The following is a 14,310-nucleotide window of genomic DNA, read 5'->3' as shown; positions in this document are numbered from 1 at the left end:
GCCCACTTGTTGGAATATTCTTAATATTGCGTTTATGGACTAAGTTAAGCAGCAAAATGCACCCACTTTTAACCATCTCAGGGGGCGGCTATTTTGTCACTTCTGTCGACTGAAGATCGAAGTTGCTCTGGGCTCAGATTATGACCAATCACGCCTCACCTGTTTTCTGAAGCTGAGCCACGATTGGTCGTTACCCTGAGACACTGTGGTGGGTGTCATTTTCATTTGACGGAAGTGACAAAATGGCCTCCCCTAAGCTAGCTAAAAACGGGTGGATTGCACATATTCCACAAACGCAATATTAATCAGAATGCCGTGTTTAGACTAGTGGGCCTGCATAGAACATATTCTGGAAAAATATATGTTTGGGTTGACTTCCCATTTAAGGAAAGGTATCAAAATGAGAGCCGAAAAATGCATTTATATTGCTGTACAGTGTTTGGGTGAGTCCTGCATTAGTACAAATGCTTGTGCTTGGGAGGAGAAATACTGTTACTTTTGCGTATTTTGCTACTTTGATTTGAATTTAGAACTGGCTCACATTGTACAATTCTTGTGTTCGTTTATTTTTTGTTCATATCCACAATTTAATGTACTACAGTACGGTAATGCCAGCAAACTCGGGTTACTCACATTTTGCTTGACATGTTTTATTAATTAAACTATTTGTTCTTTTGAAACAATTCTCATGGCTGGATTTGATTAAAGAAAGAAAACTGCTTTTTTTGTTTAGTTTTTTGCACATTGCTATCTGTGTGCTACATGGGATGCTACAGAGCTGGAGGACAACAAAAGATATGCAGCAAGTAATGAGGGACAGTTAGGGAGGTCTGTTGTTGTTTAAGGCTTTGTTGAGGGGAGTTACACGCTGTTCATGCTAACCAAATCAGCTTGTGGCGTACTGAAACACAGCCTTGTGAAAATGTGACAGCTAGCTAGTGGTCTGTTATATTTTTCTAGCTGAAGGCACAGGCACCCGGCAAAGTATATTGAGACATGATGTCTATAAGAGTAGTGGCCAGGGACATGCTTGAAAGCTTTGAAAACTAATGTTTCAATTAAGGTCAACATTGAAATATAGGCTTATCTTCTATTTTGAGTTCATATTTTTACATGACTCCAGAGCAATCATGAACCTCACCGCATGTCACTGGTCGGGGCAACTATTTGAGGAAATGCGGCACACATCAGTAAGATTTTGTGTAGCTCTGTGCAGTTCCACAAAACGATACACAGTTCTCACTGTGAATTATAGCACTATATTGCACTGTGATCATTAACTTTTTTTCGCCATTATGCATTGTTCCCCAAGGAAGAAAAAAGTGTGCAGTTTTGCTGTCTTGTGTCCCAAACAAGACCGTGACCAAATGAAACCCCCAAAATAAGCACCTAAACAAAGGTAACAATGCAGCACATGATCCTTTGTTTGCTGCTTGTCTAGTACAAGTAATTACACTCTCTGCCTGTGCATGCTTACTGTATTCTCTGCTTGCTTGTGGCTTTAAGTATGTATGAGCGTTTGTCTCTGCAGGAGGGAGATGAAAACCTTCAACTTTTTCATCTCAGTTGCAGCGGGCAGTTAGAATGACGATGCTGGCCTGGGGTCGGATGAGCAGACGCCAAGTGGCCTCGAAAGACCCAAAGATGGAGACTGGAAAATGTCTTTCTCTCTGGAAGTTGATGAGACCCAACACAAACAAAGACAAGGTTCTAATTCCACAGAGAGACCCACATTCACTCTGGCATGCTTTCTGTCTTTCTGGTGTTTGGTTTTCTCATCTCTGCTGACACACATACAGTGTTTTTTTTTCAGGGCTTCGAAAAATATGCGATAAAATTAAAAATATAAACATTCTTTAAGAAATAGTAAAGCTATTGAACTTTTGACTGTGAGAAAGATTCACTAGCCAAATTACCCACTTTAATGCCTCATTTCATAGGTCAGCATATAACAGCATAATATTCCCAAAATATTTAGACATGCATCCGTTTTTTTCTGGACCACTTGCCCACTCAGGGCTGGTTGGTCGTCAATCACATAATATTTTTACATTGAAGAACATTAAACATTATATTCCCTCACACATATTAAATGTTTACAGGTATCATATGAGATTACAAATTACCAGTAACTCGTAGATCATTTTTCCCCGCTCCATAGAAGGGCTACTGAAGTGGTCGGCTAAATACTAGTAGGCAGCAGTACTAATATGTAAAAATAATGATTCAATTAATTTCAAGTCATTCATTAGTAGAAAACAATGGAATGATTAACAAATGGCTTTGTATAAAGGAGATGTCTTGGATGCAGCAACAACCAATCATAATGCAGCTTCACATCACATGATTGCTGAGTGACTTTCAAACACTGACAAACGACAGCTGCCCCATATTTCATGGCCAAAGACAGATAATGATACAACACAATTATTGAATATTGTTTTTCGTTTAATGAATGCAGTTCAACAACCGCAATAATTTTAAAACGTAATCAATGTGTATTTCACATTGATTTGGAATTTAAATTATGAACGTAGAGATTCAACTTGCAATGGCTCCTTTGTTCCTACTCCAATGTGATCTGATCAACTCTCTTTTAGTTGTTGTGTATGCCTGCTCCTCTTTTTTAGACTTTCACTGTCTGTCGTTCAGGTGTTTTTGTTGTCGCTGTGTCTGCCGGTGAAGCACAGCAGCCATTAATCACTGGTAAACACGAGCAGAGGACACCTTAGGGAGGGGAAAGTTCTCTCATTTCTGCTCTGAAAAAATGATTTTCTCAATGCACTCTATGGAGAGAGGTATGGAAACTGGAGCACAGGTGCTGCGGCACAAACATAGTAAACATTACCCGATGCATTGCAACCCACAGCAGATCTAATACAAGAGTTTGTTCAGAGTGTTTATTGCAGACTTATTTACCATATTCTCTGAAACTATTACATGCCAATGACAAACAACCAATGCAATGTATTTTAATTATTCATCGTCAGAGGTTACCCTGGGCCTTCTAATTTGGAGGTCAAAAATGCCAGCAGATTCCCAATCTAAGGCCAATCATTAAAAACAACTCGCTGCTGTTATTGTGTGTTCAAGTTATTAATACATGTCTTCTTACACTGTTAGAAGCCACCATACAGCATAACTGCGTAGCAAGCAAGCAATGTCACAAAGCAAAAAGCCTTCCAAGCAGTCCAAAATAAAACACTCCCTTTAATCGACCTCTCACCAATATGTTTAAATAACAGTAAAGTAACTACCAAATATGCATAGAATCTATGGGCTTTTGGGGGAGTGGGTGGATATAATAGTGTGCCAATAAAATACTATATATCTTTGTTAGGTGTGTAAAGGTTTTTGAAAACTGTCAAAACCAATCCATTGTACGGAAATAATGATCTTGTCTCAATTTAGTCACAAATATACTTCCTCAAAAAGTGAAATCTAGTCTTGTAAAGTTGAACACAAAGCTAATACTGTATATTTGCAGGGAACCGTGACTTATTCTATTGTATGAATGGCAATGGATGGATGCAGGGGGTTGGTTGTGCCTTTTGCCATCCAATTGAAGAGCAGTTATTTGTTATGTCTGCCACGATATGCCACTGGTGTGGCTAGAAAAACTAATTAAAGTAGTAATCAAAATGGTGTGACTATATACTTTCACTTTTAACAACAAGGCACACAAAGTATGCAAAAAAAAATGCACTTAACTTATACCACATAATGTTACACATAAATAGTCTCGCATCAGTTACCACTAAACCGCACGTGATTGTCAGACATTCGTACAATCAAAGGCCAAAATTAGGTATGAAATGCTACCTAAAGTACCCTGCGATTGTCTGACAATCAATTCAGGGTGACCCTACTGCCCGAAGACTGCTGGGATAGGCTCCAGCACTCCCCGCGACCCTTGTGAGGACAAGCGGTATAGATAATGGATGGATGTAACCTAAACCATTTATTTATTTCTAGAGCGCTCTTGTCAAATGAAATGTAGCCTACTGCAGTACTTATGTTTATTCATTGGAATTCAAAGTTCATCTGAAATTAAAGCCAATTTCAACTGTTCAAATAAATACCTTCTCCCTTCAAGCGGACGTCAACCCCAATATTTTTTTTCAAGAATGTGTTCTATGAAGGCCCACTAGATGAAACAAGGCATTCTGATTGATATTGTGTATGTGGAATATTTGCTAAGCAGCAAAATCCACCCATTTTTAGCCATCTCTGGGGGGGCATTTTGTCACTTCAGTCGTCTGAAAATGACATCACAGTTGCTCAGGGCTCAGGTAATGTCCAGTCACAGCTCACCTGTTTTCTGAAGCTGAGCCATGATTGGTTATCTGTTATTAGGATCGGTTATTGTTATCTGAGCCCCAAGCAACTGCGATGTCATTTTTCGTCGATAGAAATGACAAAATAGCTGCTCCTTGACATGGCTAAAAACGTCTGTAATTTACTGCTTAAAATCATGTTCCACAAACGCAATATTAATCAGAATACCTTATTTCAACAAGTGTCCTGCATAGAACATATTCTTGAAAAAAATGTTTGGGTTGACTTCCCCTTCAAACTCAAGTACAACTAGAGCTGCAAGCAGCTATAAAGGGTCCTCGCAGCCCTGGCAACGTTGGGGTACCGGCACGTCGGGATGCTCGCACATCGGAATTGAATAATGAAATTTATCAGGAGCGATTGTCATCAGAGCAAATTCATACTTTACACTGATTTCAAAATGGCGGGCCTCCTGTTTGGTTTAGCATATGGCTCCAAGAGACTTTTTTGTAGGCCTTGAACTGTTACATATACCACCTAATTTTCATCAATCTAGGTGAAACGTAGGCTGATTTTTAACAAATTTTCTAGGGGCTATTTTTTTTACAAATTGTACAGTAAAATAAAAAAATATTGATGATTTGTGTGCATAGTTTCGTGAGATTTCGTGCATGTTCAGACCCTCAAAATCAGCGTTGTTTCATTGGTGCATCGCGTGTTGTCAGGGCAAAAAAATCACACATTTCGTATTTTAATATTAGGAAGGCTTAAACACTCTTCCGACCCAAGATGAGGTGGACCTGGTTGACTCGGAGAAAAACATGTATTTCCTTCAGCCACAAGGTGGCGCTACCCCTACGATGAAAAATAAGTTCATAGATGTCTTCAGCCCTTGGCTATCATGAAATATGAAACATTTCGAGAAGATTGGATGATCGGAGTCAAGTTAAAACTGCATTTGTTTTCACGGTGAATAATCAGACTTTGCGGCACCGTCATGGCCACTCCCTTCACCGAAAAGTCACAATATTCGGCATAGAGCAAGATCAACGTCTTGAGACTTTTCTGACAAATTTTCAGTCGGATTCGTTCAACGGGCACCGTGCAGTGAATAGAAATGTAAAAAATGACAATTTTGGTCACCACTAGGTGGCGCTATATATTGTAACAGAATATTATCATATAGATGTCTTCAGGTTGCGATTCTTTACGTACAGGTAAAGTTTGGGATCTTTTTTGGAGCACGTGCAGGGGGGTTATTAAGATTTTTCTCCTGTTGGGCGAAGGAAAATATTTACGCCAAATTTGATGCCCCGCGCCCGTCATATAGTTTATCAAAAACACAAAAACATTTTCCCAGTTGTTGCCCCAGGTCTTAAGATGATATATCCGAAGTTTGAAGTTAATTGGAATATATCCTTTGGGACATGGGTGCAAAAGTATGCCCCCTGTAAACGTGCAAAAATGATCCAAAATTGGACATTCAAAAATTCATAGCTCACTTCCTGTACACTTTAGACTATGGCTGCAATGGACTTTTTCTGTACGTCTCGGGGTGCTACACGTGCCTGCCAATTTTCGTAGGCCTAGGTCAAACTGGCTGGAATTCTATTTTGTTTTCCTACTCTAGGTGGCGCTACAGAGCTATTTCGTTTGCATCGTTTACGGCGACTTTAAAATGTCAAATTTTTCGCCAGGCCCGATGAGACTGCAAAATTTGGTGAGTTTTCGTTCATGCCCGCTCGTCGGGCCTAAATAATAATTTCTACAGAAACAATAGGGACCTCGCAGCGGTCGCTGCTCGGGCCCTAATTACTAAAGAAGCATATTGACAGTATCAAGAGTCAAAAAGAAGAGACAGGAGTTGTGAGGAAAAACATTATTCATTGTGTGAACAAAATCGACTGGGAGAAAATGAGAAAGTATTGGAGAAGTAAAATTGAGTTTACACATGGTTTACTGAGCATGCTGATTAAATTCCGATTCCTAGATACAACCTCACTTGCCCCTGCCCTCTGTGACAGGCAAACCCATGACCAAGAAACACTAGAAATAAACAGCACAATAAAAGTCTGTTTTTCTGGACAATAATTTATTTCTACCCTGTCGACCAGCTTGATGAAATTGTTGGGGTATGTTTTCTTGTTAGTTTTTTGGCTGACATTTTTTTCTGATGGGGAATTTAGGGGACATGGGTGCTGAAAGTAAAAGGTGGGGGGTATTGTTGAGGTTATGTTGATGCTTTATTTACTTGTACCTAAGATAGGAAGCAGCTTGTGAATCAAATGACGTTTTCAGAAAGTGTTACATTTTCTGTCTGTTTTACAGCAGCACACGCACACACACACGCACACCCCCACAATTCTACTATTGTTAAATGGTGCCCCCCTCCCTTCACACTCCAACACATCAACAGTTTTTTTTCTTTGATAGCTTCCTCACCTCGCAATTGCCATTTCTGTGTTCATGTATTTCCCACTTCATTCTTGTTTCACTGATGAAAACTCAAGAGTAACAACAGCAAATCGTTCTGACTTGACATGAGTTATCTCAGGTCTGAGGTGACTAGTGTTGAAAGACCTGTCTTGAGCTTGAATGTTCGGACGGATTCACATTTTACAGGTTTGCTTTGATTGACAACAAACAACAACAACAACAACAAATACATTTCTGGATTCATATTTTCTTTAAACACGTGGTCCATTTGGCCAATCGTGAACATAACTGTCCGAATCTTGCTGCACGTCAAACAAGCAGACCGAGACCTCCTGGTGAGGAGCCGACCATGGATGTGGTTAAAAAAGATGTGTAAAACAGTGACCAAGGCAGTAGTTTCATCAGAGGTGAACCGCATATGTATTATTCTTAAAACAGGGCAAAGAACAGCACTTCTTTGCATTCAGAATGTAATCAATCAAGCTTTTTCTAACGGACTATATAAAGAACTAGTGGATGCTTGTTTGGCTGCTGCTATGCAGTTTGATTTTCTACTAGCTGATCTGATGAGCCCTCAATGGAAGTGACGGATGAAGCATTTGTGCTCTTTAAGTAATCACACTTACACACATCTCTTTGAGATGATTTGACATCAAATTACGTGATGATATGATGATGTAGTATGTTTATCAGTATCATTGCTATAAACACAGTTAAACTCGTTGCTTTTGTTTATTCAACAATAGCCTTTAAACACCATGGGTGCGCCCCCCCCCAAAAAAAAACATCTCCATATATTTTTCCTTTTCCTTGATAAAATGGACGTCCACTCCCTGCAGACTGAAAACATTTGGGCTAGACAAGATCAACACTTCAGCTCAGGCATTTACTGTACATCAGTGAAGAGTAGTGAGCCCATCACAGAAGAAGCTATGCAAGCTAGGCATCGCATTACCTTTAGTTTCATAGATGAGCTTGTATGCTGGGGATCAAGAGCAGATCATTCCTTTCTGGAAGCTTTAACCATCAAGTTGGTAAAGGTTCATCATCTTTTTTTTTTTTAAGGCGTGTTTCTTTTTTTTTCTTTTTTTTTGGAAGCCTGAGCCTGACCATCCTATTCCTCTTTCATCTGTACAATTTTTCAAATTTGTGACCACAATTAATTTGTACATGAGGGATTTAGGACATTCAATGATTGGATTGTGACCAATATTTGTTAAAATACTTGTCTAATTCATTTTACATACATTCCCAGCTTTACAATTGTTTGTCAAAGTTTTTGTCAAAGTTTTTCTGATTAGTATGCAATTTAGGCTTCCCAGGCAAACGTCAAATCTGAAATCGAGCAATCTCGTGTTTGAATAATAAATATCATATATATATATATATATATATATATATATATATATATATATATATATATATATATATATGTGTGTGCTGTGTGTGCGTATGTGTGTGCGTGTGTGTGTGGGGGTGGGGTGTATGTGTGGGGGTGTATATATCTCACTCCTGAGCCACACACCAGTCAGCCATGTGTTCCATTAAGTTTGCTTACTTAAAAAACAGGTGGATACAAACAAAATGTGTTATTCTCTAAGATGTGTATCATAGACACATGAAAAAAAGATAGAAATTGAAGCTCAAATGGTGATTGCTTTTTTTCTGCACGCACATATTTTCAATCTCCAACAAAAATAAAGGAATTGGCCATAATGGCCCCAAGCGTTTGAAGGGAACTGTGCTCGATTTCCGTAATCAAGAATTTGAAAACATAAAATACTAGCGGTCAAAACACGCCAAATGCCTAACAGCAGAAACAATGTTGCTCACTTCATAATTATGTAATTTAGAAAGTGCTGAAGTGCCAAGGCAACAATTCCAGCTGTGCTATGAATGTAAAAAAATCCCGAATAACATCTTTCTGAGCTCTGACACAATCTCAGCTTTTTTCAAGACTTTTTAGACCACACATGAAGTCAATCATGCCCCACATCAGGCTGAGAGTTTATAGGCCAGTCAGTGGGGTCCTGACACCTGGCTCATCCCTTGCTGGCCTGTTCAAAGTGGTGGTTGTGATGGTGGCTGCAGAGATGTAGGTGAGCTACTGACGCCATGAGTGCCCAACTGATGGCAACTGGGCTGAGGAGTGAAGAAGACGAGAGAAGTGAGTGGGTGACTGTCTGCATGTCACTCAGCACCGCACTGGATGACAGAGCGGCCCATTAGGGAGGAGAGTGACTTCACAGGCCATTAGGGAAGGCAGCGCATGGCACATAGACCACTGAGGGATGGCAGAGTTCCAGGTAGGCAGTGAAGGAGATGAGATGCAAAAAGATGCACAGCTAGGTCTCATAGTTATTTACAAGGGCGAGGGTATCAAGAACTACCAAGGAGTCTTTACCAGGGTAAGGTTTACCCAAACCTTATTAAAGACTTCTTGGTATTTTGACAGGAAAACCAGATAAACATCAGCCTTAATTCTCAACAGGAGGACCAAAATGGAGCAAACAAATAAATAGTAAATGAAGTAATCATCCCAATTCCATCCACTCCCCAGTTTTAGCCTCTCGTTTTCAATACGGTCCTGCGTGACCTTCAGTCAACATTAAAAGCAGACGCCCAACAGAGGCATCAAAATGCATCACTTTGCCTTGTTCTCACCAAGCCATCAGGCCCTGACGGACTTATTTACAGCATTGAGTGGACAGTGTTTGAATGAAAGCTGTACTTTCAAAATGTTATCCCCCCCACAAGAAAAAAAACATAAAGACACCAAATGAAACATCTTGTGCACGATTTAAGGGACAAAACAGAGATGAAGAGGGAGGTTTTTGTGCAGACTGAGGGAAAGCTGATGACAAAACAGTTCAGAAAATATTCCAAGAAAAAGTCAAAGAGGGAGATGGAGATGAAGCAGCTCGCTTTTAGAAGGGCAACTTTTTGAAGAATTATACCACAAGCATGGAGATTGCTATGAGAGAGACAAATCTTGCAATCTCTCTGACGAAACCTCTGAATTTTAAACTCATACCACATGGCATATTTGCATCCATTTTCTTTCCAGTTTTATTTATTTGCCTTGCCTAGGTCTCAGAATGACTTTACCATTTTCTAAAACTTGCTATGCTGTATTAGGAGCAGATTCTTATTGAAATTTTGTTTAAAAATAACAATGAGCTGTTACTAGACAAATTTATATTGGCTTTTATTTACGAGTGAGCCATTCGTCATATTGGAATGATGGTATAAAAACAAAACTCAGTAATGCCTTCTAAAAAAGTCCTGCTAAAGAAAACCATGACATCTTAAGAAGCAGAAATAATAATTTCTTTTATTGCAAACACAGAATCTTTCACAGATCGTGTTTGTTGCTACTTTGAAGTCTGCTTGATGTCTCGTAGAACTTCACCCACCAGAGTGGTTGAAAACACCTAACGCTTTTGTGGCTTTAGTTGCATCAGGGGACAGCATTACCATATGGGTGAGTGTGGTAATAAAAGCATTTTTTCCACGTTTCCCCCCCCGCTATGTATATACTGTAGACCCCAATCAGTAACGGGTTAAAAGCCCCGTTCGTTGTCATTTACAATGAATCACACTTACACTGACGAGCATCTGAGGGAACGGTCCTCGAGAATTTTCAGCAACATTGATTGGTGGGATCACCCAGTCTCGCTTTTGCCTTCGTAGACCCTTGGAGGTATTCCGGCCGGCCCCCGGGAACATGATGACAGGAGGCGGTGCTTGGAATGCTGCCTCCTTCTCTTTCCTCTCAGCAACCTTCCCCTCTTTGGTTGTGACCTTTAAGACAAACAAAAAGCTTCAGTTGCTGATGCTATGTTGTTCTTTTAGCTTGATGCCTGATGTTCTTTTAGCTTATACACAGTCACATAATGAGGCTATCACAATAATATACAGCTAATGTAGGAGAATGTCCATTTCATTCCTTTAAGAACTTTGAATATCAGTGAGCTCTTAGTAGTTGAGCTAATGAAGTGAATCTTTTCTCAGTGACTTAGCTGTGCAATGTGCTGCTTTTTGAGAACATTTTTGAAAAAGCAGCACATTGCAGTGTTACAATACAATACAATACAATACAACTTGATTTATAATGTGCATTTTTCATAACAGCTACAGATGTAACCAAGCACTTTACATTACAACAACAAAACAGCAATAATATAACAAGTGAGAGCAATAAATTAAAACACAATTTACTATATACAGTAGACACCGGAAAACAGCCGAAAACTGTCAGTCGCATGTCGAATCAAAAGCCAAAGAATAGAAATATGTCTTCAAACGGGTTTTAAAAATGGACAGAGAGGGGGCTTGCCTAACAACTACTCGGAGGTCCTTCCAAAGGGAAGGACCAGCAACAGAAGAGGCTCGATCCCCTCTGAGGCTCCACTTAGTCCTCGGCACCTCAAGTAGTGCCTGGTCCGCAGACCTGAGGCGCCGGGAATGTGCGTAGGAGTGGAGGAGCTCGGAGAGGTACGCCGGGGCGAGGCCATTTAAAGATTTGGAAACAAATAGAAGCATCTTAAAATTAAACCCTAGAATGCACTGGGAGCCAGTGAAGGGAGGCCAAATTTGGGCTTATGTGCTCCATCATCAGTTAGGAGGCGAGCAGCACCATTTTTTGTAAAAAGTACAAAGTGCTTTTGTTCTATGAAGTTATAACACTAACTCCTGGGAAAGTGTAAAAAGCACATCTGTCATCATCATAACTGAACAGAGCATTTTGTTACTATGGAAACAGAGTGCATGTTGCTCAAGAAAATAAACTGTCACTGTCAATGACATGGCCAATACAACCTATGATACTGGTTGACCAGCCTGTACACCTCTCATTTTAGCATTAATGTTGGAAATCAAGCCAATAAAGAAATATGAAACAATATTATCAAGCATTATGGCTTTAAGTACAGTATTTCATAAACAATAACATTTGCCTGGTTTCGTTGTGATCAGTGTACACAAAGGCACAAAGTAGCTATAAAGCTGACAGCATCAACTTCAAATGTTGCTATTCGCTTCAGGAATAAAATGCATTTCAAGAGAGTCTCTTTTACCAGGCTGTGACATCTGAAGTGTTACGGAGACCATCAGGCAAAGCAGAAAAAAAAAAAAAAAAAAAGAAAGAAAGAAAAGAAATGTTAAAAAAATACATTCTCATTCGGAAATAGAGCAATAAAAACAAACAGGAACTATGACGTCTCCTCATTATGCTGGGTAGAAACAAATGTCAGTTATTCATAATATGGCCGGAGCGCTTTAATTGTTAACCTGAAGGCTAAGGGGTTCCGTTACAATATGGTCAAGTACATCATCTCTTGTAAAGCTGCATTGGGTTATTGGCTTGTGTACTGAATGATGCAACACATGTTCAAGGTTCTATATTATCGATGATGATCCAAAGCTTGTATCAGATTGCGAATGCTGGGGATGTGTTGTGCCGCTATTTTATCAACGTATCTCAGGGATAGAGGGAAGGCAACACAAACATGTCAAGAATCCTGGCACAACCGTCGTTGCTGAAGCAGTGCATTACTTGTGCTCTCCATCTCAATCACTCTCCCCTGAGCTATCCCTTGCTCACATGCTCCCCCATGCCCTTCTCTTGCAGTGATATTGTTTTTCTCCCTGACAGCTTGTTTCAATAACAGGATTCCTGTAGCACTGCTATGTGTATGGCTGATAGTGCAATGAAGTGTAAAAAAACAACAACAAAAGAAACAGCAGAGGTTTACTGAGATGTGGTCGGAAGTAAACAGTCAGTCTTTTTGTCTTAGACATTTGCCGCACTCATGACCAAATGATGTTCTATGCAGTCACATGCAAGTAAATAATTTTAAATAGCTAATATTTATGACATGCCAGAGGAAGGGAACGATTAGTTCTTTATTTTAAATGCATTTTGCTTTTCCTTGACTTTTATTTGAAATTTTATTGAGGATCTTAAATTTTTAACAGACGGACTGCAGATTTTTATTTATTTTTTTGTGAATGGACACGCGTCCTCTGTCATATCCAACAGGGATGCGTTCTCGCTCCGCTGATTTTCACCCTTACCTAACCGCTGCAGGCCGTCACAAGAAAACAGCCATCTTGACTTATTGTCTACTCTTAACCCTGTATAGGGCAAGTGACTATTTTTGGTAATTTCCGCATCCTTTGCAAATGAGCACCCTCTTGTACCTCAGTGAGGTCAAGGACCATGCGGTACTCACTCAATCATTCAGAAGAGATCACAGATCACATGGCTGTGACATGAATTATAAATTAAATAATTAATTATTATATGATGAATTATTATTATTATTATTATTATTATCATTATTATTATTATTATTAGATTTATTGTAACTCTGGTTATGGCAACCAATAACACTCTAAAGTTCATTTTTTTAATTTCATGGTATTTCAATGTGCCGCCAATCAAATGAATTTGGGAAATGGTGTCATGTACAGGTACAAATAGTACAATTGTGAGGTGTATTTGGGCACCTTGTCTGACTCCAATTTAAAATTAAGTAAAAAAAACTGATATCATTGTTAAGTGATCAAACCAAGGAATCCATTTTAGAGGAAGCACAACTCTTTCCATTACTAGATATTACTAACAAAGGTACCGCATGCAAAGTAAGCAGCCCATTTTACCATTGCTCATATTTGTCAAATCCCATTTATTATTCTCATTTATTCTGCCGTTTTTTTGCGTCAAAAATTTAGCACGGACCGTTTAATGTGTCCCCACAAATGAGATTTCAAAAGATGCAAGTCGGTTTGGAATGATTTATTTCAGAATTCCGTGTTACCATGAAAATGGTAAAAAAAACGGACCAGTTGAACATAAATGGGCTCCCATGTCAAAAGTGAGCACAGTCGTCTCTCGAATATGATCAGACAGATGTGATTTTGACACTCTTGCCATCTCCAGCTTGATGTCAAACTTGTTTTCTGAAAATTCAAAGGCCCAAAATCACCATTTTGTGGATTTTACCTCTAATGTCAACACTGTTTGATGTATTTAAACCGTTCCAATTTTGAACTCTTCTGCTCATTGTGTGAAGACAAAGGCCTTCACACATATGTTATTCTACACCATTCACTTTATTTTTATTCTCTTTTATTCCTCGAACTTTTTGGGCATGCTTCTATTTCCACAGTTTTCACCTGATTCTCGCCATTCCAACTTTAATGGATTCCAAAAATTCATGGCTTCCGGGGGTCCATTTTTTTCCGCCCCTAACGTTTCCCCAAAATTCTCAGTTTTCCACCCCCAAAAAAAACATTCATTTCCAATGGGACATTCAACACTTCCCCATCTGCTGCGCTGGATCGATTACCCCTCATCCCACAAGTTTTCGTAGAGGTCATTCAACTTCATTCAGCTCATTCAACTCAAATTACATATCACACACAATTCCTACTTCCCCAAAATGCAAATTATTCAACCTTAAAACGCAATTAAAAATGTCCTTCTTTCATTGTTTCTTTGCTTCCCCTTTTCTTGCTTCCCTTAAGCAATTTTTTATATCATTCGAGGTCATTCAACTTCATTCAATCATTCAATATCATTACAACTTA

The 14,310-nt window shown here is 39.3% G+C and overlaps 1 protein-coding gene across 1 annotated transcript in view; it reads right to left on the bottom strand.

Annotated features, from left to right (window-relative positions):
• LOC147153037 (cadherin-4-like) overlaps window positions 1-14,310 on the bottom strand; it is a 231,124-nt gene that overhangs the window by 53,483 nt on the left and 163,331 nt on the right. The window contains exon 6 of the mRNA XM_086019937.1: window positions 10,321-10,518. Within this exon, the coding sequence (XP_085876063.1) occupies window positions 10,321-10,518 (198 nt within the window). The remainder of the gene's footprint in view (window positions 1-10,320; window positions 10,519-14,310) is intronic.

The sequence above is a fragment of the Filicampus tigris genome, chromosome 1 (assembly GCF_054856515.1).
Source record: "Filicampus tigris isolate MCC_2025a chromosome 1, RoL_Ftig_1.0, whole genome shotgun sequence".
Lineage (NCBI taxonomy): Eukaryota > Metazoa > Chordata > Actinopteri > Syngnathiformes > Syngnathidae > Filicampus > Filicampus tigris.
This window is presented reverse-complemented; position numbering and strand designations above follow the sequence as displayed.